Source organism: Nicrophorus vespilloides, unplaced genomic scaffold, assembly GCF_001412225.1.
Source record: "Nicrophorus vespilloides isolate i.1.1-1 unplaced genomic scaffold, Nicve_v1.0, whole genome shotgun sequence".
In the NCBI taxonomy this organism is placed as follows: Eukaryota; Metazoa; Arthropoda; class Insecta; order Coleoptera; family Silphidae; genus Nicrophorus; species Nicrophorus vespilloides.
In genome coordinates, this window is record NW_017097187.1 from 247221 (window position 1) to 271998 (window position 24778).

Genomic DNA, 24778 nt, shown 5'->3' on the forward strand with positions numbered 1-24778 from the left:
ATGTTTATCCTGTTTTAATTTAAATTTGTATTTTACTGAAAGTTATAAAATAAATAACAAAGTGCTTTTTATATCGGCATCGATGTGATTTTCTTGTTGCCACTTATGTATATAAATAAACAAGAGTCGTAATAATTGTATTATTCTTATACACAGCCGAACTGAAAACAATGTAGGAAACTAAACCAAGAAATTAAAATTAACCCACATAAGGCACTGTGGTCATTTTTTTTTATATCTATTCTATAATAATATGCTTTCGATATTATTATATAATAATATAATTATCGATGGCCAAATTATTTCCCGTTCAACAGATTGAAAGCTGCTCCCAAGGCCCAACTTATTTCGTGACCATTGATTTTCTTGTACAGCTAAAAATGCGAAGAAACGAAATTAATTATAATCAATTTCACTATGCAATATCAATAGTGAATCAATAGGTTTGTTCTAAATACGAATGTTTTCGTATAATAGATAGATAACTTTTGAATCACTTTCAGCATTATTATGATAGAAATAACTTACGAATATTTCGGTTTCGCTATCTAAATCGAAACCGTTCTCTAATAAAACTGATATGAATGTAAGATCCAAACACATGAATGGTTGCTCGGAGTTTGGAGTTGTGCACGCTACAAATACAATATTTAGATTAACAAATATAAGTTGTGAAATTGTGGTTTTATTACCTTCTTCGGCGGCTTTTTTGAACATTTCAATAGTTACGGATCCACCGGAATATTCGTCGATTAATCCAACTTCGGCAGCACGATCAAAATAGTAACTGAAAGCAAATACTTTCTTCGTGGACAATTCCGCCGGCGGTTTTACTTTAGATAAAACGTATTTCTTGATGACCTCTGAGCATGTGTTATAGTCCACAATCGGTATATTCTGGCCAACTTCTATTGGTGTTTCGGGATACGATTTTGTGGGATAGTTTTCTTGCAAACCACTCACAAAATAATCCACACCTCCATAGTGGAACTTTCGGTTTTTGATGACTGGATTCACGCATGGACTCATCACTCTAGTTTCTTCTTTACTCACGCTATTTACAGTTATTATTTCTTTACGAGCAGCCATCAAGCCCAAACCCAAGTAACTATTGGTATAGACTTGTGTAGTTCCCTTGGGCAAAAGGGCGTCATGAATGAATTCTTTGTGGCGTAAAGACTCCGGGGTCAATGCAGAAAACGTTACTTGCGTGGATCCACCACCCAAATCTAAAGCCGCCACTGTGGTCGCAGGATTATTCAATTTATCTATAACACAAAAAAAAAATAAGTTAATTAAAATAACTCTAAATGGAATGTTTCCTGAATCATTACGGATTAAGAAGTTGACCGTGAACCAAGAGAAAATGCCTTCGTCCGTGCCATCCATAATAGCCACCGAATCTTCGTTGGTCAAAAATGGTAATTCGTTGAAATACGCTTTGACGGCATTCAATAAATTCTCTGCCTTCTTTGCAGGCAAAAGTCTTAAGCCGGCTGTTGCCTTCAGAACCAACGGCGTCCTGTTCCAATATTCCTGTGGAATTTCCTCTTTCGCTTTGCCTATCAAATAACTTATACTTTTAACAGCCGATGCGGGATCATCGGCGAACGCAGAGAGACCAGGCTTTGTTTGTACGAATAATTCCTTGTCCAGGATGAGAATGTCTCTGTTCAGGACAGCTCTGTGGAATGTAAATGCCAGCACCCTCGAACCCGTGCTTCCAGCATCGATGACGACCGCATGCTGAGGCTCATGAACTCCAAACAGTTTCGCTACGTTATCCGCAGCCTTATGACCTATATGCCATGGTATACTATCGGTGTATAAAACTGAAACAAACAAGCGAAATATTTCAGGTGATGTTTTTATTTAGGTATTTATTAAATTAATTTTACTCACCTACAAATAACGTAAGGATAGAACCACTGATAATTAAACACAGGAGCGATTGATGAATGATCATGGGCGCTTTATCAATGGGTCTCGACTTTTTCTTGTGAATGGGCCTTTCATTTTGGTCCCTGACCTGTTGAAATCAAATACAATCATAAACAAATTCCAATATTCAATACTAACTTAAATATATGCACACTTATAACTGAATATTGAAGCCAAATGTTGCATAATAAACAGTGAAACTAGTATATGTAATTAATATAATTTTACACAATTAGTAATAATTTATTTGGTTAACTTTCTGCAATTTGTTACTACCAGATGTTCAAAAATGAAAAATGATATAATAACGAAAATTTCTAATTATCACCACTTCTCCATAAAAACAATAATTCAACACTATATAAATATAAACAACAAATGTATAAATTGAACTTGAAACGTAAATTTGTTTATGAAATTTTAATTATTGCAATACAATAGTTTGTTTGATTTACAGAAGTAATTGTAATGCGCGGACGCGCACCTGCTCTATTCAATCTTTTCAATATTCGAAATTAAATGGTATTTGATTTTTGGTGATGTAAAAGTTGTAATTATTGAATAAAATACGTATTATATAATGCTTAAAACATGCAATTAAAAAGTGTATGCAAATAATTTATATTTCGGAAATATCCAAGTTTGTGTAAATTTGTAACCTTTTTCTTGCTAATAAGTTCAGATAAATAAAATTAATATATTTGCATCAGTATATTATCAATCAGAAAGCTCTGATAACAAAGATTGTTTCTGATAATTCTCAAATAAATAACACTTGACAAATTCCCACAATAAATTACATAAAAATTCTATAACACCAAGCAAATTAATATTAATGTGTAATTAATTGAGCGTCGTTTTATGATTGCTGTTATACTTTAAAAACTACTTTCCATAACTAGTTCATTTATATTGAATAATAACTTGATAATTATAAATATGAATGATGAAATTTTATTAAAAATACATACTCTTGTATACCTATAAGGCATTCTGCTTAACATTGAACTAACTACGTATACAATAATCACACTTATCACAATTTATTCATGTTTAAAACCACGAAATTGTTCACATATGCATTGTTAATTAACAGAAGAAGATAAAAAAAAAACTATTAATGTAATCAAGGAGGTCGTTTGTGGGGAAAAAAACAGCAGCTAATATAATTAGTAAATAAAATGAACACAAAAAGAAAACTGTTACGAAGAGACGAGCATACGATTTACAAAAAAAAAAAACATTCCACTTGTCAGATTGTTATGCAAATTATAGGTTATGTTGATAGGAAAACGATTTCGATTCACACGAACGATAATAACAAATTAGGCAAACGACATTAAACTTACACTTCAAAAATTACATTGATGATCCTATAAAAATAAAAAAAATGAAATATGAAATCTACAAGGACTTGCGGTTCAAAATCAACCAATAATCCGATTAAGAAGCGGTGATTGTGCAAAATATGAATAAATCTATTCGAATAATTACCTTTCTCCTCTTCAATTCGGTCGTTTTATTCATTGTTAAGAGCTATGGCGATCGGTTCGGGAAGAATGTTAGCAAACCATCAAAATATTGATTTTTCAAAACCACTTGCTGCCAGCGGCCGCCGTTCGCAACTACGAGTGAAAATGAGGATGTGGATGGATGGAACTCACTGAATTTCAAAGTACTATTTTAGTGTCATGTAATGATCGTTATCCCCTCTACGAACAAACACACGCTAATGATTATCTCTAAAATTGAATGCGAAATCATCAACTTATCTATGTACCAGGAGTAGTTTGTAGTTACCGATGATAGCACCAGTTGCGCCTGAAAAGTTTGAATTATTTTTCTCATCAATTACATCCGCCCAATAACCTTAACGTCCTATTATATCAATCAGTCGAAGATCTTTGATAAGGAGATTATATTTTGACTAATCTCCTTGTCGCGAATTACGATGTTTGCCTCTATAATCAATAAGATAAGCAATGAGGAAAAAGTACCTTAGATATAATTAATTATATTTTCGTGATGTTTGTGTGCTATATAATTATAAAAATATACGTTTTAACTCAAATTTCATAATAACAAACTATCAAACATTAACTGCCAATAATTAAAAGGCAAAATAAATGTCACTATTATTAAATACCAACGCTATTTAAAGTCCTTATTATATTATTTAATGTTAAATTCAAATTACCTGATTGATGTGTTTTTTTTTAAATACGTATTTTGTATTTTCTCAATTGGAATCTGGAATCAAAGGTTCACTGAAAACATTTAAAGTTTATCAAAAAATATAATTATAAAACAACAATATTTATATAAAATAAAAATAATATTGTAATACTTATCTCAGTGACTTAAACAATAACACTTTTGTAGAACTATTTGCAATAGTCTAAACGCAACACACATATCACTAATTTTTTACTTGTTCAATTATTATGAGATCTTATTCCTTTTACTATTACCTAATAAAAGTTTCTATCATTGGCCAAAAATACCATGAGAATAATAAGTCTCATCTATAAATTGAGTGCAAATATTTATTTATAAACATTGTATAAAAATATTTTATATACTATATTAAATGATTCTGTCAAAGCTAACAAAAGTGTTTGTACAATATAAAAAAAAATAGTTTAGTCTTCACTTATAAGAATGTTTGTCCAATTAAATTTAGATCCAAATAAGAAATACCAACTTTACTATAAATTGTTACAAATTTTTTATTCGAAATTATTTTTAAATGTATAATATTTAGCGTTACGAATTAAAATCAATTAAATATAAATTTTTATTTTTTTTCAAAAAAAAATCAGAAATATCACACCCATGGCCATTCGTAGTTAATGATACAAATGGTTACGTTTGGATATGGCATAGCCTATATATATATTAATTAAATTAAAACTAATTCAAAACAACATTAATTAAGATGTACATATTACATATCCCTGTCCTTTTTCATTTTGTTCCTTTTCGATCCTGTCTTGACTTCTTTAACTTTCCCAGCGAACCTCAACGAGTTTACTGTTTCATTGTAGCAATCTTCAAATGGCGATATGTTTACAAACATGAGCGTTTTCGAATTGCCGCCAAGACTCGATTGTAGAAGGTAAGTCAATTTGGAATTCCTGTAGGGGATGTGACCATCCTTGTTATGCAATGCCAGCATTACATTGCCAAGCGTGGATAAGCTCTTGTTGATATTCTTGGTCTCGTTGATCCTGTCGCTAGTTTTTGCACTTTCCGAACCGGCCAAATCGACGAGGTTGAGGGACGCTTTAAATATATATTTTTGCTCTTCATTGCATCCCTCCAAATAGATTTTGGTCACGGCATGAGAACGTGAACTATGTTCGTTATAATCAGTTGATGCAACGGCCCGATTATTCTGAGCTTCCAACATCAACGCCTTCAAGTCGGATGATCCATTTATTGGCTCTATTTTCAAATTAGTAACGGAAGCCTCTTTGGCATTATTATACTTGATGTCATGCGTTTCTTTGCTATTCGGATCCAATAAATCACGAATCGTTTCATTGTAGATTTCTAGAAAACTAGCTTCTACTTTGTACACCCATCCTGATTTTTCTAATTTTTGTATATGCTTAAATAACAGATCAACACATCTCGGAATCATGCCTAAAAATAAGCAAAAAAAATTACGTTTCTTGCAATAGTATTTTATAAAATAAATTATTACCTAGGTCTCCAGGTACTCCTTGCATTGTATAAGTTTTACCAGATCCTGTTTGCCCATAAGCAAACACACAAATATTATAACCATCCAATGCAGACTGAACCAATTGTGACAAGTCTTCAAATACTTCCTCTTGGCTACTCTCTGGTGGAAATACTTTATCAAAATTAAATTCCTGTTTCAAATCTGCACATTTTCCAGTTATAGCACTAATGCTTTCCTTCTGTTTTTTAATTTCTAATGTGGATTCATCAATGAATGTCATGTTCGTTATCATTCTATCATCTTCAGAATCTTTAGGTGGTCTTACTCTGCAGAAGACTCTTATATTGCCCTTCAAATCTTGTATTTTGTTATGCAAGTATCTTCTGGTTTGTTCACTTGCAAGCAAGTCTTGCTTGAATGTTTGTACTGAATTCTCCAAGTTACAAATATTTTCATTTGCAGTTTCCAAATTAGATTTATAAACTTTTAATTCCCTCCCTTCTTTCTCATACTTTACCATTATCTCAGTATGTTCTTTGTCAATAATATCATATTTTTCTCTTAAAGTTTTAAATTCTCTTGAAACTTTTTCATGTTCCTCTTTTAGTTTCTTTAAATCATTTTCAGCTTCCTCAGCTCTTTTGGTCAATAGATTTTTAGCTTGCTGTAAATTAACAGCAAGGTTATTGGTTGATTCATATTTCGTTTTATATTCCTCAAGTTCTGTAGAAAATAAATACTTGTGTATAAAATAAATATGTTTTATTATATCTAAACATACCTGTAAGTGCTGTTGACAAAGTACCCTTTGAATCTTTGGAATTTTGTATTAAGAGTGTATACTTTTCATTCAGTAAATTAAACCTAGCTTTGTAATCATATGGTGCTGGTTTTGAAACTTTTTTTATTTTCGGTTCATCTGAATTTTTATCATTTGCTGCTCTTTTTATGGGTTGCTTGGATGTTGTTGCCTGTTGTATACCAATTGGTTTCCTAACTGTTGCATTTGTTATACTCTTTGGCAACTCCTTCTTAACAGCAGGCTTTGTAAGAGTTCTTAGATTAGGTCTATCAAAACTCAAAGGTTTATTACATAATGTTCTTAGATCTGAAAAAGATTTAGATCTTCTAGACATGGGGGCCAGCCTTGCTGGTATTGCTCTTGATAATGTTGAGGTGACTTCATTTTTTTGAGTTCTATCTCTTAATATATTTGATGAACTCCCAACACTAATTAGTTTTGTTGGTGGTCTTAACTTGGACAAAAGAGTTTTCGGTTTGTTTTCCATTTTTCACTATACAATAACAGAGATCATTCAAACACTTTATACACCGAAAAACTAAACACCACTAAAGACGCCAAAACCAACGGTTATAAAATTTGAAAAACGTGAGCTGTCAAAATTCGTTATAAAACCATGCGCAGACAAGGAAACTATGGATCATAGATGGCGCAAATATCAATTGATGTGATTACTTTTTTGTGTTAATTCTATTAATTATATAATTATACAACACAAGTAAACGTAGATGAAATAATTTGCATATATTTTAAGAAAATTTTCCTTCGGTTCTATTTCTGAGTTCTATTACTGCATGCTGCCATTACTTTTGTAATTATATCAATGATTCATAACTACATTCTATATTATAAATTTATTACTTTAATTCTTTCATAATTTAAGATTGTTGTTGTTATTTTCATTATCAAATCTTTAAATTTATTATTTATTTGAAAGCATGAAACTGCAGTGTATAGTTAATAATACAATACTAAAAGCATGACAAGTATTAATATAAATTACAGCTTCAAAGATTAAGTAACATTTTGTTACTTGGAAATAAATACAAAAAAATTATGTTTTGAAAAAGAAAATATATTAATGAACAGTTAAGTTAAAAAAGACTTAAAATAATGTATATTTAAACACTACATATCTTCTGTGTCAGAATCTGACTCGGCCTCCATGGCCTGTTTAGCAGATTTCTCAGCTTCCAAGTATAACGATTCGGGCACGCGTTCATGTTTTCCTTTAGTTTCTTCGCAAACCCAAGACAATTCCATTTCGAAATTCTTATCCTTCAGTTCATCGTGAACTAAATAAATACTGAAAACAAAATGTTATTAGATTTTCAATTTTCAGTGTTTATTTTTTTTGTATTTACATTCTTGCAGCTTCTTTGACCAATTCCTTGCAAGTCATAGTAGATAACTTCAACTTCTCAATTTCAGTTTTAGCCGACTGTTTTGCTTTGCCAGTAGCACATCCATGGAAACCCTATAATGTTATCAATAAATACTCTATAAATTATGTATAATATATATTGTATTTACATAAGAAACACCTGATGGATCAATCATAAACATGTTTGGTCCTTCTTGGGGATCAAAACTTCCCATGATTATACTGCAACCGAAAGGTCTCACTGCACTGTACAGAGTGTGAGCATGCATGTACATACTGACACGATCATTCAAATAGTTCAATGGTATGCTCACTCCATACTGAGACCTGTAGTTTGCAGATTCCCTTCTTGCAATATCAACCAATTGTCTAGCATCAGCAATCAAACCTGCAACACTCTGTAAAAATACATTTTTACATCATCAACGTCTACTATTTCCAATAAAAAAAATATTTTGATGCCAAAGTTGTAATTAACTGGAATATGCTATACATACCATTCCAACATGTTTATCAATGTTAAATATCCTTTTGTTAGCACCAGGCTCATACAATTTGGATGTTACAATCTTCTCAACCCCAAAGACTACACCGTCTTTTCCTCTAAGACCTATAGCTGTGCCACTGTTTTCAACAGCTTTCATAGCATATTCCACTTGGAATACTCTACCATCCGGAGAGAATTGTGAAGCAGATAAATCATACTAAAAAATTGTTAGGTTAATAGTTCTTCAATCAAATTGCATAGATTGACTATACAAGAAGAAAGCAAACTCACCCCAGTACCAATGGAACTCATATTGTTGCAATTACTTTAAAGGTTTATATCAATTAATGAAGATACTTATATATTAGAAGCGTGATTTGCAGTTTGTGTATTGCAAAGCGGTATTTGAGTAGTCAACAAATTTGACAGTTGCTCGAAGCGCCATCTGATTCTTGGTCACAAACTAATATTGAAGCGGTAAATTCAACTGGATTTATTCCTGATTATCACATTGCATTGATAGGTGTAATAACAAATAAAAAAAATATAATAGTAATTTACAATGTAAATTATTAAGAAATATCACAGTTTGTAAAGGAACCTATTTTACAGAAGTGTAAAGTTTTACATGTTTTCCACAATGCGCTTTGCAGCAGTTAAATGTGTATAAATATATTATTTTGGAAATAATTGTATATACAAATCTACACATCCAAAATTATATAATATTCAAAAGTTCAAGGAATTCATCCTTACGTTATGTATGTGTGCCTTTACAAATGATATAAATGTTTTCAATATATAAATTCCGATTTTGTAAATCATGTTATTATATAAATATAAAAATATTATTAGAAAATTACACTTTTAAAACTCTTTTTCTCGTTTTTTGGCTCAGTTTTTATCACATTCAATTAATAATTAAGATTATATATTTCATTTAGCCATTTAATACTTGTTGAAATAGTTTTGAACAGTCTTATTTTCTATATAAATATCAGTCTTTAACATTTGAATGAATTAAAATAATAATAATACAACAAAGAAAAAAAAATAATACAATTTTGGCTTAAAACAAACGCAAACTTAAAGGCGGTGGTGTTTGATATATAAAAAAAGATAAATAAATACATAAACAAAAGAAAAATAAAAAGGAAATAATGGTTTTAAATAAATATTTTTGAGGTTTAGGTAGTATTATATACATCAAAATAAAAATCGTTTTCGTTTTGTTTTGTAAGCACGCATCTTTGTTTTTTTTTTAATGAAATGTACAATCTTCTTATCCGGCGGGCGTCTTCTTTCTTGAAATGTTCGTGCTCCTGCTAACACTGACGTTATACTCTGCTACAACTAAAGATAAACTAAACGCTTATTAATTACAATACATTAATGAATGTAACGGAATACAGATAAGAAATATGAACTTAGAACATAAATTGTGTCTCTGATTAATAAAATAATGTTTAATGTCTCGACCTATGAGATTCGTCCCGGCGATCTCTTTCACGCTCACGATCAGCTTCCCCACGTCTACCTGATTCCCGCTCTCTGTACCTATCATCATAGTATCTGGATTTCGATGTAGGATCGCCGCCAGCTTCTGTGCCATCTGGAGGTGACTTATTTCTGGGTCTGGACACTCTATAATCGTAAAAACTAATGTTCAAAATATATTGGTACACATGAATGTGGTATATTAAGATATTAATACCTATCATCTGGCTCTCTATCTCTATATTCGCGTTCTCTTTCACGCTCACGTTCTCTGTCACCTCTGCTTCTAGACCTGTCACGCTCACGGTCTCTTTCCCTATAATTATCGGCGTAATAGCGATCGCGCTCACGGTCTCTGTCGCGCTCCCTTTCTCTACTGCGTTCCCTATATCTTGATGTTGATCTGTCTCTTCTTCCACCTCGTCTGTGTCTTTCTCGAGATCTGGATCTTTCCCTTCTGCCTGAACTGTAACTCTTATCTTCGACGCCTCGTAGAGTGTCTTGCAGCGAAGTTATTAAAATTTTACATCTATCATCATTGGAAACCTTTGATTGTTTTATCAACGATATAGCTGTAACCAATGTTTCAATGGCACTGGCATATTCACCGGCCGCCGCATCTGATACTGCCCTGGCAATGGCAGAGCTAGATACCGTACGATTCCTCGACATAATATCTTCAAACTCTTGTTCACTGATCGGAGGCATATCAGACCTGTGATCACCAACTGGAGGAGCTCCATATGGCGGAGCCATATTTGATGAATAATGAGGCGGTGGACCAGAGTTTGGACCCATAGGCGGACCATGCGGGGGTCCATGAGGACCTTGATTCATACCATGCTGAGGTGGCATTCCCGGTGGTCCTCCTTGCATTTGATGCGGCATATTCGGGGGCGGAGCACCCTGACTGAAAAACGCAGGGTTTACGTGAGGAGCAGGTCCCTGTGGCGGTCCTTGCGGTGGTCCATTTGGTGGAACTCCCATCGGCGGTGGTCCTCTTGGCCCCATACTTGGCGGACCCTGCATCGGTGGACCCTGTGGAGGAAATCCTTGTTGCATTGGTGGTCGATTCCAGTCAGGTCTGGGACCCGGTGGTGGGCCTTGGTTTGGCATACCACGGGGTGGCCCTTGCATTTGAGGTGGACCTTGAAACTGGAATTAACACAAATGCACATGTAAATGACAAAAACACCAAAGCTTATATGGAAACCATTAACCAAAGTGATTATGCAAATGAACATAGAGCATTGATGGTTCCCCCCACAACCCTCTAAAAATAAATATTATATTTTTACTTACCATTGGAGGTCTCGGTGGACCTTGCTGGCCAGATGGAGGGCCAAGCCTCATTGGACCCATATTTGGTCCTTGCCCTGGACCATTTGGTCTGGGTCCATTCCATTGGGGTTGTTGAAATCGCATTTGGTTCTGGTTCATCTGTGGTGGACCATTAAAACCTGGTGGAGGACCTTGCATTCTGGGACCATTTGGACCTTGACCACCAGACATACCACCAGGATGCTGCATGGGACCACGGATAGGAGAATTCATTTGCATTCTAGGAGGGAAATTTTGGTGAGGACCTGAGGAAATAGAATGATTAGATTGGCTAGGATGTTGACCACGAGGCCCGTTGTTATTAGGAGGAGTTGGGCGGGTTTTCGACTGACTTTCAAAGGTACTCAAAGCTTGTTTAGTCGGCAAAGTCACTATGGGTGTTTGGTTATGGATTTGCTGTTTTGGCAATCTGTCCAAGCACAGTCGCATACTTGTCTCTGAAGCCATAGAAATAACACAGAAACCTTTGGATTGTCCATTAGGTCTGTGTTCAAAGAATTTTACTTCATTGAAGTCATTTACTCCAATATCTCTAACGGCATTCAAAATATCTTGATCAGTTGTCCACTAGAAAATTACAATTAATTAATTTCTGCTTTTAAAAACATATATATATATAAACATACCCATGTTAAATTCCCCACATACAGTTGATGTCTTCGACCCAAGGTATTTGGAGTAATATTGTTGCCTTGGGTTTGATATATAGTTCCATTTGTTTCTTCTGTATTCGAATTTGACGTTGGTTGAGGATTGTCTGGAGCATCACCTCCAGGTCCACTTGCAGGTGTAGATATAACATCATCATATAAATCTACATTATCACCACCAAAATCATCCTAATTCAAGAAAGAACATATATAAGTTAGTGAAAATTCAGAAAATCGTCTATACACATGTATACATTTATATATCCAACTATTATACCGGTTCGAGCACATAGCGTCTATTTCAGTTACAAACTACCAATAACACTAACACTTTCCCGGCAATATATCACAATACAAAACTAAATCTATAACTATAGGCTAGAAAACTAATTAAATAATTACAAATATTTTACTTACTTGTGCAAAATCTTGATCAATATCGTCTGCATACAAGTCAATGTCGTTGTCAGCCATTTTAAGAAACAACAAACATGTATTGTTAATGGCAGCTAAACTGAGCTAAACACTGAATGCTGAATGCTGTCTTTCTCTCAATTGCATGAACTTAGCATCAATCATACCAACCTATTAAAATATTAAAAAAAAAACATATGTAATACAAGCAAATACAAGTAAATTTTATGCATATCAATTACAGTTTTAGATAAATTAACAACCCCTTTCCGGTTTAACAGCTACCACAATTTTTTGTTGGTTTTTCGGAATTGAACCAACGTCCTTTCGTATCAGTTTTTGTGTGGCTTGGGTCGCCTGTATCACGAAGGGAAAGTTATGCAATCCATTTTACAAATCTACCACATGTAATCTTTTTTTTTACAAATTTATTAAGACTATTTTACGACAGAGGGCGCTTGAAAAAAGTCGATTGATTCACACTCTATACAGTGTTTCCCAAACATTTTGATGAATCAACTATATTTATGAATATATATTTTCTTCAGGACGTAGAAAGTTCTTTTCTAATCAATAGAAAAATATATTTTCTGGTATATCTTCGTAATTATTTCAAAGCTGACCAGTATAATACTAATTCGTATATATATATTGAAGGAGCTTGGATAAGAGGCGAGGAATATATAGGGGGAAAATCGCAGTGGAAGCCGCCAGATGATTTCTGTATTCGATATAATTATTGCATAAAAATATACGTTTTTCTTGAAAATAATGTTATTAATATGTATCCCTTGGATTACCATATTTTGTATAAAGTTCTTTCCACATTCTATATTGATCTTCTTTTGGATTCTTTATTATTTCTAAATCATTACCAATATTCATACAGTTTATATTGGTTCTTCCTAGAGACGCTGTTGGCCAAGTAATATTTTGCAAAATTGTGTCCAAAACAGGAGTCGGGTTACTAAAAAATAGGTACATTAATACATATAAATATATAATTATATATGTTATTACCCATATTTAGCAAAGTTTGTCCAAAGTCTTATCAATCTACGCCTTGTTAATAAATCATTTGACGAAAATTTCGTAGATGTTGTGAATGAATTTTTCCAAAAATAGTTCAACTCTCCTCCATGTGCAACCTTCTCTAGACCTAAAACATTTCAATATAAGATAATTATTCAAAGAACTTAACAACAATTTACCAGAATATGTTTTGATATCACCAGATAATGGCCCATTGTAAGACATTATGTAACAATAAGTTTCTATTTCATTCCGAATTAAAGTAAAATGTTCCCTCCAAGGCCTATTAAACATTGAATCGCTTATGAACTGAAAATAAAAAAAATATATATACAACATATTAATTACAATAAATCAATTTTACTCGAATAATATCTTGATCTGAAGATATAATTATGGGTTTATTTGGAAAATAATAATTAAATAGAGTGTCTGCTACAATAGACCTATTCGCATCAGAAACATACATGTCTTTCGGTATAATTAGTTTTCTTTTTAGATCGATTTGTAGCAGTAATAGCCTAAGCATTGGAATCACTAAAAAATAAATTAATAACATTAAAAGTGATGTAATTTTTGAATTAATTACTAGGTGAAATAATGAGACCCTCTTCTGAAGTTGCTCCAAGCATTAAAGTAACATTTTTTGGGAACTTTCCATTTGATAACATCTCGTAGGTATTCTCTGTAATAGCTGAAGTAGCTACATTCTTTTCCAATACTGGTGCGAAAGGAATTCCGTTAAATATACCAAAATCATCAACGCTATCCTAAAATGTAATAATAATAATATTTACAACATATTACATACAAATCAATGAAACTTACTATGTTGTATGTAAGAGTCGCTGCGGTTCTGAGAAAGAATAAATCAAGTAACTTTAGGCAATTTAAAGCTAGATTTGTTGTTGCAAATATAATGCAGGGTGTTCGGGTAACAACGTTCCAGAATATTTTTTCCGGACTCCTTTGCAACGTCCAAGGGTATAAAGCACTTCCACTTTGATAAATAGCTTTAGACATTAATCCTAAAGAAAAAAAAAACAATTTGATGTAAAACTTATTAATTTACAATTATAAATTACCTAAATTTCTTGTAAGTGGAGATTGTATTAAATATGAAATTAAAGCCGCCCCAGCACTTTCACCAAATAATAAGATGTTATTCGGATCACCATTGAACGCATGAATGTTTTCCTTAATCCATTGCAATCCTAAAACTAAATCTTTGATTCCATCGTTGCCCGGAAGCAAATCATTACCGGTGCTCATGAAGCCTGAAATCTTACATTTTCTTTACTTGTTAACTTCATATTCATGTTAGAGATACCAAATAATCCGAGTCTATAGTTCAATGATACTATTATTACGTTTTCCAATAGAAAATGATCTGGACCGTAAGTAGCGTAATTGCTGTCTCCAAAAATAAACGTTCCTCCGTATATCCAGACCATAACAGCTAAAGATATATTCGAATCAGATGGTAACTAAAATAACAAAAGTTTTAATTTATTTCATTAGCCGATTAAGTGACATATTCAAAACCGTTGGAGTATAGACGTTAATGAATAAACAATCTTCCGATTCTTTCAGATTGCTTCTGGGTACTTGTATGCAGCTTGCTCCATCGCTTGTTGCATCATAAATTCCGGTCCATGGCTTCACTGCAACAGACCTCTGGAAACACTCGCAAGAGATACTAATGGTTGTTTACTAGTTTTATTATTATTAATTACTTTAAAACGTTCGGGCGGTTGGGCATAGCGCATCCCTTTGAATGCATAGTAAGGATGCTCCGTGCTGCAAACATCTGTGTTGCACGTATCTGTAACGGATTGAATGCCTCGCACTTGGCCATTTGCCAAATTAACAATAACGTCTCCGTTCTGCACAAAAGTAAAGACATTAGTATCTACGTTATTGATGTAGGAGTGAAAGTAACCCTTATTTGATTTATGGCTCGATGCTGCATCGGTATAATTACTTACAACTTGCGACAAATAACCGAAAAATGCTAATATCCACATGCTTCTTTCACTTTCCGATATACGCTTTTCATTTGTGGTATATAAATGCATAATCGCTTATCAAGCCAACAATAATTATTCATTTTTTCAGGAATATTAAAATGTGTAGATAATAAAATAGTTCAAGCTCATAAATTATAAGAATAAACTTTTATATGTTATTTGTTGTCATTAATTCTTCCATCAGATATTTAATGTAATAATCAAAGATAAAACTAAAATGTTATTATTCTATACTAGTAATAAGTCTAAATACATTTCTTTATGATTTCTGATAAAAAAAAATTACTTATAATTCATATAATTAACCTAATATACATTCTTAAAATTATATAAATTACAACATTTCAACTAAGAATTAGAAAAAGTTTGACATATTTTTATTGAATAAATAATTTTGTTATTAAAATTCTGTATATTAACATTCATAATGCAGTAGAACCTCGCTTAACGAGTTTAATCCATTTCAAAATTTCACTCGTATAGTGAAAGAGTTTTTCCCATATAAACTAATGTAAATTACGATCAATGTCGAAAAAAAAAAGTATAACTTGGTCTCAATTTTTCAGGATTTTGCTTTACATATCTGTGGTTATTTTTATTCTTTGGCTTTTTATTTGCAGACATGCAAGTGTTATTATATTTTGCATAAAAAAACACAAATAACATGTCTGAACACAAGTTTGGAAAAACACTAAGATGCAACTAGAATTACCACTAACACTAGGAACTGTTTTCTAATTCACACACGGTGAAGTGAGTTTATATTTGTTTATATTACTTGTATCAATTTGGAGATTTGTTGGAAGTCTCTTTATACTTTTAATATTTGTTTATATAAAAAAGCGTGCATAGTGTGTTTATATTTTATAATAATGGTTGGACACAATACATTTGTGTTTTGCATTTACAGTAAACACAAATTATATTTGCAAAGTATAATCCGCTTTAAACAAAGATGACAAAGAAAATCGAAGATGGTTAATATATAGCGTCACTCGTTATGCAAAACGTCGCTCGTTAAGCGAGTCATTTTTGTTACAATTAATTTTGCTCGTTATGCAAAGTGCTTGTTAAGATCCTTCAAAGCAATTGATTGATTACTGTATTAAATCATCACATTTATTTCATTATAACACAATAATTGTATAAGGTTTCGTAGGTAGGAAAGACATGAAGAGAGAATTGTGGAAGTTGCTGTTCATATAGTTCCCATGTTACATGTCACACTAACAAATAAACCTATTATAAGTGTTTTGTGGATGCAAAAACCTCAAAAACTAGCCTCTACTTATGTATTATTACAAGTTATGATTGATGTGTATGTCAAATGTTTTGTATGTAACTGTGCTTTTACCGTAACGCGGTCACATTTTAATCCTTTACATATTCCCAAAGGATTCTTTTTTTTTAAATTTTGTAGAACTTTCTAAGGAAACATCTGCATACGACTTCCTCCGCAAGACGAAACACGAATGACATTGATGATTTGCAATTTTTTCAATATTAAAAATTTGTTTCACTGATTCCATTGATATGAAAATATATTAAAACAAATATGTCGTTAAAATTTATAAATAATTTCCTTATATTTTGATGTATACATTGATCAAGAATATGTTCATTTTTTTGTTGCACTATCAGCATGTAGAAAAATAGTATTTTATTCTGTTAAGTGTTCAGGATGTGCCGAGTGAATAGAAGATCTAAAAGTACTCTTGTCCCTGAAAGAAAAAAAAAAACTGTTGGTCCCGTTTTAACCCAAACAACCACAAAGTGCTGTTTATTTGCCCTATATAGTATGTGGGAATAAAGGACAGCTACCGTGGACAGTGCCTGTTCCGCAGGTAGATTTGCGAAGAACTGTATCAATCCTTTTTTTTAAAACAGACATTCAAAACTACGTATTTCATTCAGGAATCAGGTAAATACTCAATTTATTTTAATAGTAATTTTTATTAATACACATTATTATTGTAATTTATTAATCATAATTTATATTTATTGATTAATACAATTACAATATAATCTCTATATTATGTAAAAATAACGAGATTTAAATTTATTACTATTTTTATTTCAGAAACATGAGTAATACTAATTACAATGAAGACTATCAACCAATGAATCTATCTACGAATTTGGATCAACGTCCGTCATTGGTTGAGCGAAAGATCCAAGCGAAAACTACAACAGAACCAACGAAATATTTGGTGCCTCCTAAAAATGATAAGCAAGTCGAAGCATCAATTAATCATTTAACAAAATTATCAATGCGCCCGTTTGGAACACAATTTCAGGCTTCCGAAGTATTAGAGTGGGCAAATCCGGACGTTGAGAAATTCGGTGAGGTCAAGGATTCTAAAGTTGACTATTTCGGAGATATTAAGAAGAAGCGAAAAGAAAATTTTGCTAATGAAAAACGCGATCTACTGTTAAAACATCTTAGAGGCGATATAAAAAGATTTCGCTATGACGACAAAGAGGATAAGGCTGAACTAGTCAATAGATGCTGTTACCTAGAGGAAGAGTTAAAGAAGCTGAAAATTCAAAATAAAATACAAGACGATCTGTTGAAACAAAGAATGCATCGATGTATAGAATGCTTGAAAAAGATATCTTAGATTTGAAGTCTAAAATTGCTACGATGAACATTTTACAATATAAAATTCATATGTTGTCCGACTAATAACATAATATTAAACAAAAAAATATTATTTATAGTCAGATGCAAAGATATAATTTATATTGTTTACAAATATCATTACAGTAATTATTGGACTTTTTTAAATCAAATTTACATCTCTATTAATTAATCTTTGATTTTACATAACATCAAATAAATTTGTTTCATGTGTGGATTGTATATTAATGCAGTGAACGGAAAGACAATAAATGTTCAAATTCATTTTAAAGAAAACTTTAGTTTCCGTTACGCAATTCGCTGGGTTTATTACCACATTCAGGTAAAAAAAAAAGGAGAACTGTGATCTATTTTTAATATTTCGGTTTTATTATATCCTCATAAAGACTTATTGCGCAATTTCTGTATTAAGTATATGTATTGAATACTTAGTGTGAATATTTTCTAGTGATATGTCTTACACTTCATAGTAATCCATAAACAATGAAGTAAAGTACATTTAGTTACCTATATAACAAATTTTCTATTTTTGTTTAAAAAATCGATTAATTTCCCAAATATTAGATTTCCGAGAATAAAATTGCATAAATTTGATCTTATTTTTAATAGAATTATGTTTTATTGAGTTAAAAAATTGTATTTGAAAAAATATATAATATACTAATAACTTTATTTATGTCGAGTATTAATACTTAACAAATATAACGTTAAATTATATATTTCGTAAAAAAATGAATGAATCGAATCAGAATGTTGTCAATAAACATAATAATCAATCAATGAAAAGATAGTTGGATTATCAAACATAACATTGATATTAAACAAACAATGTAACAGACTGTAATCATAATAGTTACTCACTTCATTCATAAACGGAACGAATATTTATCAAAACATATTGTTGTTCTTTTAACATAAGGACTTATTAATTTTTTAATTAAATCATAATATATGAATTACATTTAACAGAAAATTTTCTTTCAAAAAAATACTGTTGCATTTTTACTTTGAATTTCTACTAGACAATGTAACATAAAAAGTGACCCAATTTTGGTATAGAAAGCATAACAAATGAGACCTCTGAAAAAAAATATTTTGGGCTAAACTATCAACACGAGTTTTTTAAGAAATGCAAAATACTTGAAAATGATTTACGACCATCGACAGAGAAATAAATTTCTAAAAAAAGCTTTCTACTTATATCTTTTTTTTTTGCATAAAGTAGATTGAAAGATGGAATGTTTACTAAAATATCAGTATAGTTGTTATTTATTATTTGAGAGTCTATCAATTAAGTGATGATTATGCGCGTTTGATTATCGAAAGGTATGAATTAATAATTGTGATTTGTTTATAAGTGACTAAGAATGTACAATCAACAGATTTTATTGTAATTGAATGGCGAATGTTTTGGTTACAATGATCGATTATGTTATCAAGTTATCGTGCAAGGATTATTAGTGGCTGAGTGGGTTGAACAAGTTTGCGCTATTGAATGGATAATGCCGCACGAATTCTGTTCTCATGTCACTTGTCATCTAGTTCATGCCTTAACAAATATACCTATTATGGAAGGGGTTTTTGTCGATGCAAAAACCTTCGAGAAACTGGCCCTTTGCTACCATCCATTGTAACAGTTATGATTGATGTCTGTGTCAAATGTCCTGTAATAACTGTATACAAAAATTTTGCTCATATTCTAATCCTCATTGTGTACGCATTTTGACCTATATCTATGAAACAGGAAACATCTGCCATTCAAAGGGTTTACTGCAAATATTTTTCACAATTTCAGAACTTACTGTCTTTTTTTTTTTTACTTCTAACGGGACTCTCAGTTGACCGCAAGCATTTTTTTTTCCTTCGTGTAATAAAACACCCCGCAAAAAAATGGCAAAACACTCATAAACTTTACAGTTCCTAGGAAGATTTTTTAGTTGCAAAAATCTAGACGCAATATAGTCTTTTTTAAGGGTACCGACGTTGCAGACTTTTTTAAAAGAAACTCGGGCTTGTAATAAACGCTTGAGGGTTGAAAAAAAAAAACGGCACATTCCGAGATTTACGTTTTTTACTGCCGTAAAAAATAACTTTAAAAAATATGAATGCAATTTTAGCGACGTTCAGAGTATATTGCTTATATTCTGATAATAAAAATAATTTTAATAATTACATAGAATTACATTGTTGTAGAAAATTGCACAGATGTTATACAGTGGAACCTCGCATAACGAGTTTAATCCATTCCAAGATTACCGGATTTTTACTCAGTTTTTCCCATATAAATGTAAAATATGTTGTGTTTTTTAAATAAAACAAAAATTAGAAAGGAAATGCAAAAAAAACATTTTACTGGTATGTAATAAATGTGAAACTTCTTGGGGTAGGTATTTCGGTACCAATAAAGAAAAATTGCACAATCTTTTATGATTGCTCGTTTTTTTGTACCTTTGCAAAAAAAAAAATGCAATTGCACTATAATGTTTCANNNCTTTCATCTTTTTTTTTTTTTTAGTTTTTTTTTACAACGTTTGTTGCGAATTGTCGCATAAAAGAAATGTTCCCAGTTTTCGTCAAAATGAAGGCGCGTTTTATAACATGCCTTTTTTTTTTTAATTGTGCCCCTTCGTAGAAAATGTAAAAAATGAACTTGAAATACGTGCAATGATACCTAAAAAACAGAAAATTGCAGTATCATAAAAAAAAAAACGGGATTTTGCAAGCAGATTAGTGGAAATTTTGAAATGTTAGCAAATGAAAGCTTTTTGTTTTTTGAAGTTTGTTTGCTGAAAGTTTTAAATATTTAAGTGGGTTAAGAAACGGTAAACGCCTGATTTTGGAACCGCTACGCTAATATTTGCAGTGTTCTGACAGGTAAATGGTTGGAAGGGTTGAAGGAGAATTCGAGGAAATGATTGCGGTTCGATTTTTGCATTTCGATTGGAAATGTTTGCGTGCTGGGGTTGGGGGATGAAATCATCCGAATCCCCACACATGTGTGTGTGTGGAGATTTTGCGGAAGCGGAAGGGTTGCAGCACGCGTTTGTATTCTATTTACGTTCATCGTATGGAGGGGCTTGATGTTTGTTGCGGGACAGATGATTCACGGAAAAGAGTTGATTGACATACATTTTGCTTTCTGACCAACTCCACTGGAGACTCAATAAAGTGAAAGGATTAACGCTAGAACTGTCACTGCTACTTGTAGTTGTAAATAGCTGAAAGCACAATTTTGCATTTTATAACCGTCATAACTGCGCTTCGGCTCCTGGAAAATCATTTGGAGAAAAAAGGGTTAACGAATTGCAAATGCAGCCATCTCTGGCACGTTTCTGCCACGTTTTAGCTATGGACAAATTCCGGTTGCCTCTCCTTACTGCTTAATCTAACTGTAAGTGGTCAACCACTAGAGCCCTTGCCAGGTGCCACGCGCTCAAAGGGTTCCCCAACTCCCACATATTATATAGGCCAAAAATGAATATATATATGTGTGTGCATAATAGCCTTGCGGTTGTTTGGCTTAACATGGGAATAACTGCGTGGGATCCGAAAAATTTGGATGTCGCTTTCTTGCACCTCTATTCTATTGGATAACGGTTGATGCGGATATTTACACTCAACCTAAGGTGTTTGCCAAGAACGCCTCCAGAACCACACACATACGCATACTTAAACCCTACAAGAATCGCACAAAACTCACTTTGCCGGATAATTTGCATTCAACATTTACGCATCTTGCTATTATCCAACAAATACCAAGATATTTCAAATAAGGCTACTGAAATCTTTTCTAATATTTATTCTACCGCTAAATACCAATGCTGAACAATATCAACAAAAAGACACATTCGTTTCCAAACATTTTCACTCAAGAATCCATTACTATTTATATATACAAAATTTTCTTAAAATTATGTATTATTTCTAATACGTTTCTGTACAATAAAACTCTAATATTATCAACATACATCTAAGTTCTTATTTAATTTATATAACTTTCTTCGTGGATACAAACCGAGACAAACTATTTATGACATCAAAGATTAACTTTTTTTAAATGTTTCAATTTACGATGCTACATAATAAAAAACCCTTCAGTCAACTGCGTTAACCCTTTCCCACCTACAATACAATCGTAATAAATATAAAATACTTTACGAATGTAAATACCATTATGAATCTGTATGTTATATATTAAAAAAATAAACATTTAAATCATATTGCTTTTATTACAATTTTTTTATAAAATTCTCTTATTATTATGCGTACTCGATATTTATAAATAATTACATAAGAAGTCGACATATATTGACCACAATTTATGAAGAAACGTAAAAGGAATATCGGTTCTATTAAAAATTAATTGTTTTTTTTCTCTAATGTTATATATAATTGAAAAAAAAAATACTTCGTGGTTAATTAGATTATAATATAATTATAACGGCAATTTTTAAACAAATGTTCGGTTTTTATAGTCCGGAACCGCACTATTTGAGGTATTGTTGTATCTTGAAAATATTTGTTTATAAATTGTTTGTTATTAATTATTATTTTAATCTAGTAGAAAATTATTTTTGCAAATTGATGCGTCAGTACTTCAAAGTACATTAGTACAAAGTTTTTTATGACAAGAAAAATCTGTGCAAAAAAAAAAGGAAAAGGAAAGTTGAAGCCTTGCAATGGTAAAAAAAGAACTATAAATATCTTTTGTCGCCGAAATTCCTAAAAAAGTCATTTAAAAAAGTCATTTTCCACAAAATGAAAGTTTCATTTGCGTTCTTTTTAAGTTATTTTATGATATTTAGTAATAATAAGTAAATTTGTTCACAAAACAAATATTTTTGCAGAAAATTTTATTTTGATAGATGTATTGCGACATTTAAAAAACAAAAAAACTTGAAACAAAATTCATTAAGTTAAATATTTGAGCATTTTGCTTAATGAGAAGAGAAGTCCCGGATTGTGCACCTTCTACGTTATTTTTAAAACTTATGTACACATATTATGTGTATTTTTTAATATGTTTTACTATACAAGTAAAAATCAGGAAATTTTGGAACGGATTAAACTCGTAAAGCGATTTTCCACTGTATATGCTGAACCTGATATTGAAATAATTTAATGAATGATATATATTTTAAAAATTGGTGACAAAACGTTTCTATATATGCAATATAATAATGATATTATTTTGTTTTTTTTACTTTATTTCAAAACTATTCCTTTTTGGAGTTTCTTTGCCGGCAATTTTGCATAAAAGAGGATTAAAATTGTCGCCGGTTTTGTGAGTCAGTCGAACGTAAAGGATTGCATAAAGGAAAGACCACCGCGGAGACACTTTTCGGCTGTCAAAGTTGTTTAATAGTCAAAATTAGTTTTCCAAGAACGCAAGCAAAAACCCTTTCAACCCTTTGAGAAAGTTAAGAGAAAAAAAAAACTATTTTGCATAAGAAGTTGCAAATAATAAATAGGATTAATTGTGTAACATCAAAGAATACACAATTTTGAATATACGCTGTGTGCATGATCGTTTTCTAGTCCTTTTATTTTTTAAGTGAAAATGGTCCAAAAAATTGCATGCTCTATTGGGGACGGCTGTTAAATATTTGCTTAGGGATGTTTTTTACGCCGACAAAAAAAAAATGAGTAAAAACGGTACATCTAGGTAAAATGTGAAATCATAAACCACAATCGAATAAGGAAAATAATGGTGTTGAAACTGATGGTAGCCAAAAGAAGTGGGAGTAGATAGCCCTTTGGAGCGGCTCTGTGATTGGTCGATTGTGAGGTGTACCTTCTCGCTGGTCAGTTGTGTATAAAAGGAAAATGCTAAATGCAGATATCAGTTAGTTAGTTCTGTCCACTTCGCAAGTACGTGCAGTACGAGAAGAACATTTTCATTTCGACTTTTCATTTTCAACTATTACAAACTTTTCTAAGGTATGTGTCACGGTACCGAAGCTTAAGATTCAAACTCGCAGTAAAATATTAAAAAAAAAACACACACACACAAGTGAAACTTAATTAAAATTGATATTAATCAGTTCTTTTGTCTACTTCAGATGGAACCTACACAAGCAGTGCAAAGTGAAGTTAAATTGGAATACTATCCAATGGATTACTCTTCTCCAGTATTGGACCTTACTGTAAGGAAGCGCAGCAGGACCCCAGAAATGCCGTCGTACCAAACCAGCAGTCCACAACACATCACGGAATCGCATCAAAGCAAGTCTTTCTGCGATCCACCCACGACTGTCATGAGCTCACCGAGCCCGACATCTCAATCTGGAAGCGAATCATCCGAGATCTCCGTATCCGACCAGTATAATCAGTACATGCAAAACGCCCCGAAGAAGATCATCCGTCCATTCAAAGCCTATCCGAAAGATCCACTTGCCGTAGCAATTCCAACGGTTGCTGCTGAAATCATTCTGGGCCATGACTCCGATGAAAACTCCTACGCCAATTTCAGGCAGAAGATGTTGTCCAAGGTACAGAACCAAAATATGGGAACCAACATTAAGATGCGCAGAAACAATCCTAATGCTACCGGAACTCAGAACGAGGATCCCACATATTGGGAGAAACGCAGGAAGAACAACGAAGCCGCGAAGAGGTCCCGCGATGCCCGAAGGGCCAAAGAAGACGAGATCGCCATCCGTTGCGCTTATTTGGAGCAGGAAAATCTTAAATTGCGCTATCAGCTCGCTACTATGGAAAATGAGAACAAACAGCTGCGCGTTATGATTTACAACGAATAAGTGTCCATACGTTTAAGAATTTTGTGATTGATCTCGTCATTAGTTTAAGCATATTTATATAGTGTATATAGTTATTATAATATTTAATTTTACTTACAAAAAAAAAA

The 24778-nt window shown here is 32.1% G+C and overlaps 7 protein-coding genes across 10 annotated transcripts; 2 read left to right on the top strand and 5 right to left on the bottom strand.

Annotated features, from left to right (window-relative positions):
• Positions 1-12: 12 nt before the first annotated feature.
• LOC108559357 (ectonucleoside triphosphate diphosphohydrolase 5) lies at positions 13-3677 on the bottom strand. 2 transcript variants are annotated; one of them, XM_017916610.1, is made up of 7 exons: positions 3436-3677; positions 3291-3314; positions 1903-2029; positions 1335-1832; positions 693-1268; positions 529-635; positions 13-374 (listed from the first exon to the last, which is right to left on the bottom strand). In XM_017916610.1, the coding sequence occupies exons 3-7, from the start codon at positions 1964-1966 to the stop codon at positions 300-302; spliced, it is 1320 nt and encodes a 439-aa protein (XP_017772099.1). In that variant the 5' UTR covers positions 1967-2029; positions 3291-3314; positions 3436-3677; the 3' UTR covers positions 13-299. The 2 variants fall into 2 exon arrangements, with proteins under 2 accessions (XP_017772099.1, XP_017772098.1); XM_017916609.1 differs by lacking the exon at positions 3291-3314 and having other exon boundaries at positions 3436-3675.
• A 1032-nt stretch (positions 3678-4709) lies between these two features.
• On the bottom strand, positions 4710-7057 carry LOC108559342 (protein claret segregational). The gene is made up of 3 exons (XM_017916587.1): positions 6414-7057; positions 5651-6355; positions 4710-5589 (listed from the first exon to the last, which is right to left on the bottom strand). Exons 1-3 carry the CDS (start codon positions 6919-6921, stop codon positions 4889-4891), a joined length of 1914 nt encoding a protein of 637 aa, XP_017772076.1. The 5' UTR covers positions 6922-7057; the 3' UTR covers positions 4710-4888.
• A 431-nt stretch (positions 7058-7488) lies between these two features.
• Positions 7489-8747, bottom strand: LOC108559341 (proteasome subunit alpha type-3). Its single transcript, XM_017916586.1, has 5 exons — positions 8597-8747; positions 8316-8522; positions 7968-8216; positions 7799-7911; positions 7489-7740 (listed from the first exon to the last, which is right to left on the bottom strand). The coding sequence occupies exons 1-5, from the start codon at positions 8615-8617 to the stop codon at positions 7563-7565; spliced, it is 768 nt and encodes a 255-aa protein (XP_017772075.1). The 5' UTR covers positions 8618-8747; the 3' UTR covers positions 7489-7562.
• Positions 8748-9532: 785 nt separating this feature from the next.
• LOC108559368 (cleavage and polyadenylation specificity factor subunit CG7185) lies at positions 9533-12333 on the bottom strand. Of its 3 annotated transcripts, none has more exons than XM_017916624.1 (5): positions 12211-12333; positions 11770-11982; positions 11105-11710; positions 10020-10840; positions 9533-9964 (listed from the first exon to the last, which is right to left on the bottom strand). In XM_017916624.1, the coding sequence occupies exons 1-5, from the start codon at positions 12265-12267 to the stop codon at positions 9772-9774; spliced, it is 1890 nt and encodes a 629-aa protein (XP_017772113.1). In that variant the 5' UTR covers positions 12268-12333; the 3' UTR covers positions 9533-9771. The 3 variants fall into 3 exon arrangements, with proteins under 3 accessions (XP_017772113.1, XP_017772112.1, XP_017772111.1); XM_017916623.1 differs by having other exon boundaries at positions 9533-9949; positions 10020-10957; XM_017916622.1 differs by having other exon boundaries at positions 10020-10957.
• Positions 12334-12481: 148 nt separating this feature from the next.
• LOC108559329 (esterase FE4-like) lies at positions 12482-15266 on the bottom strand. Its single transcript, XM_017916571.1, has 8 exons — positions 15228-15266; positions 14976-15125; positions 14785-14916; positions 14570-14726; positions 14325-14516; positions 13228-13366; positions 13095-13174; positions 12482-12564 (listed from the first exon to the last, which is right to left on the bottom strand). The coding sequence occupies exons 1-8, from the start codon at positions 15264-15266 to the stop codon at positions 12482-12484; spliced, it is 972 nt and encodes a 323-aa protein (XP_017772060.1).
• A 1682-nt stretch (positions 15267-16948) lies between these two features.
• On the top strand, positions 16949-17954 carry LOC108559348. The gene is made up of 2 exons (XM_017916594.1): positions 16949-17190; positions 17350-17954. The coding sequence occupies exon 2, from the start codon at positions 17354-17356 to the stop codon at positions 17888-17890; it is 537 nt and encodes a 178-aa protein (XP_017772083.1). The 5' UTR covers positions 16949-17190; positions 17350-17353; the 3' UTR covers positions 17891-17954.
• A 1204-nt stretch (positions 17955-19158) lies between these two features.
• Positions 19159-24725, top strand: LOC108559349 (protein giant-like). Its single transcript, XM_017916595.1, has 2 exons — positions 19159-19236; positions 23973-24725. Exon 2 carries the CDS (start codon positions 23973-23975, stop codon positions 24669-24671), a length of 699 nt encoding a protein of 232 aa, XP_017772084.1. The 5' UTR covers positions 19159-19236; the 3' UTR covers positions 24672-24725.
• Positions 24726-24778: the final 53 nt, after the last annotated feature.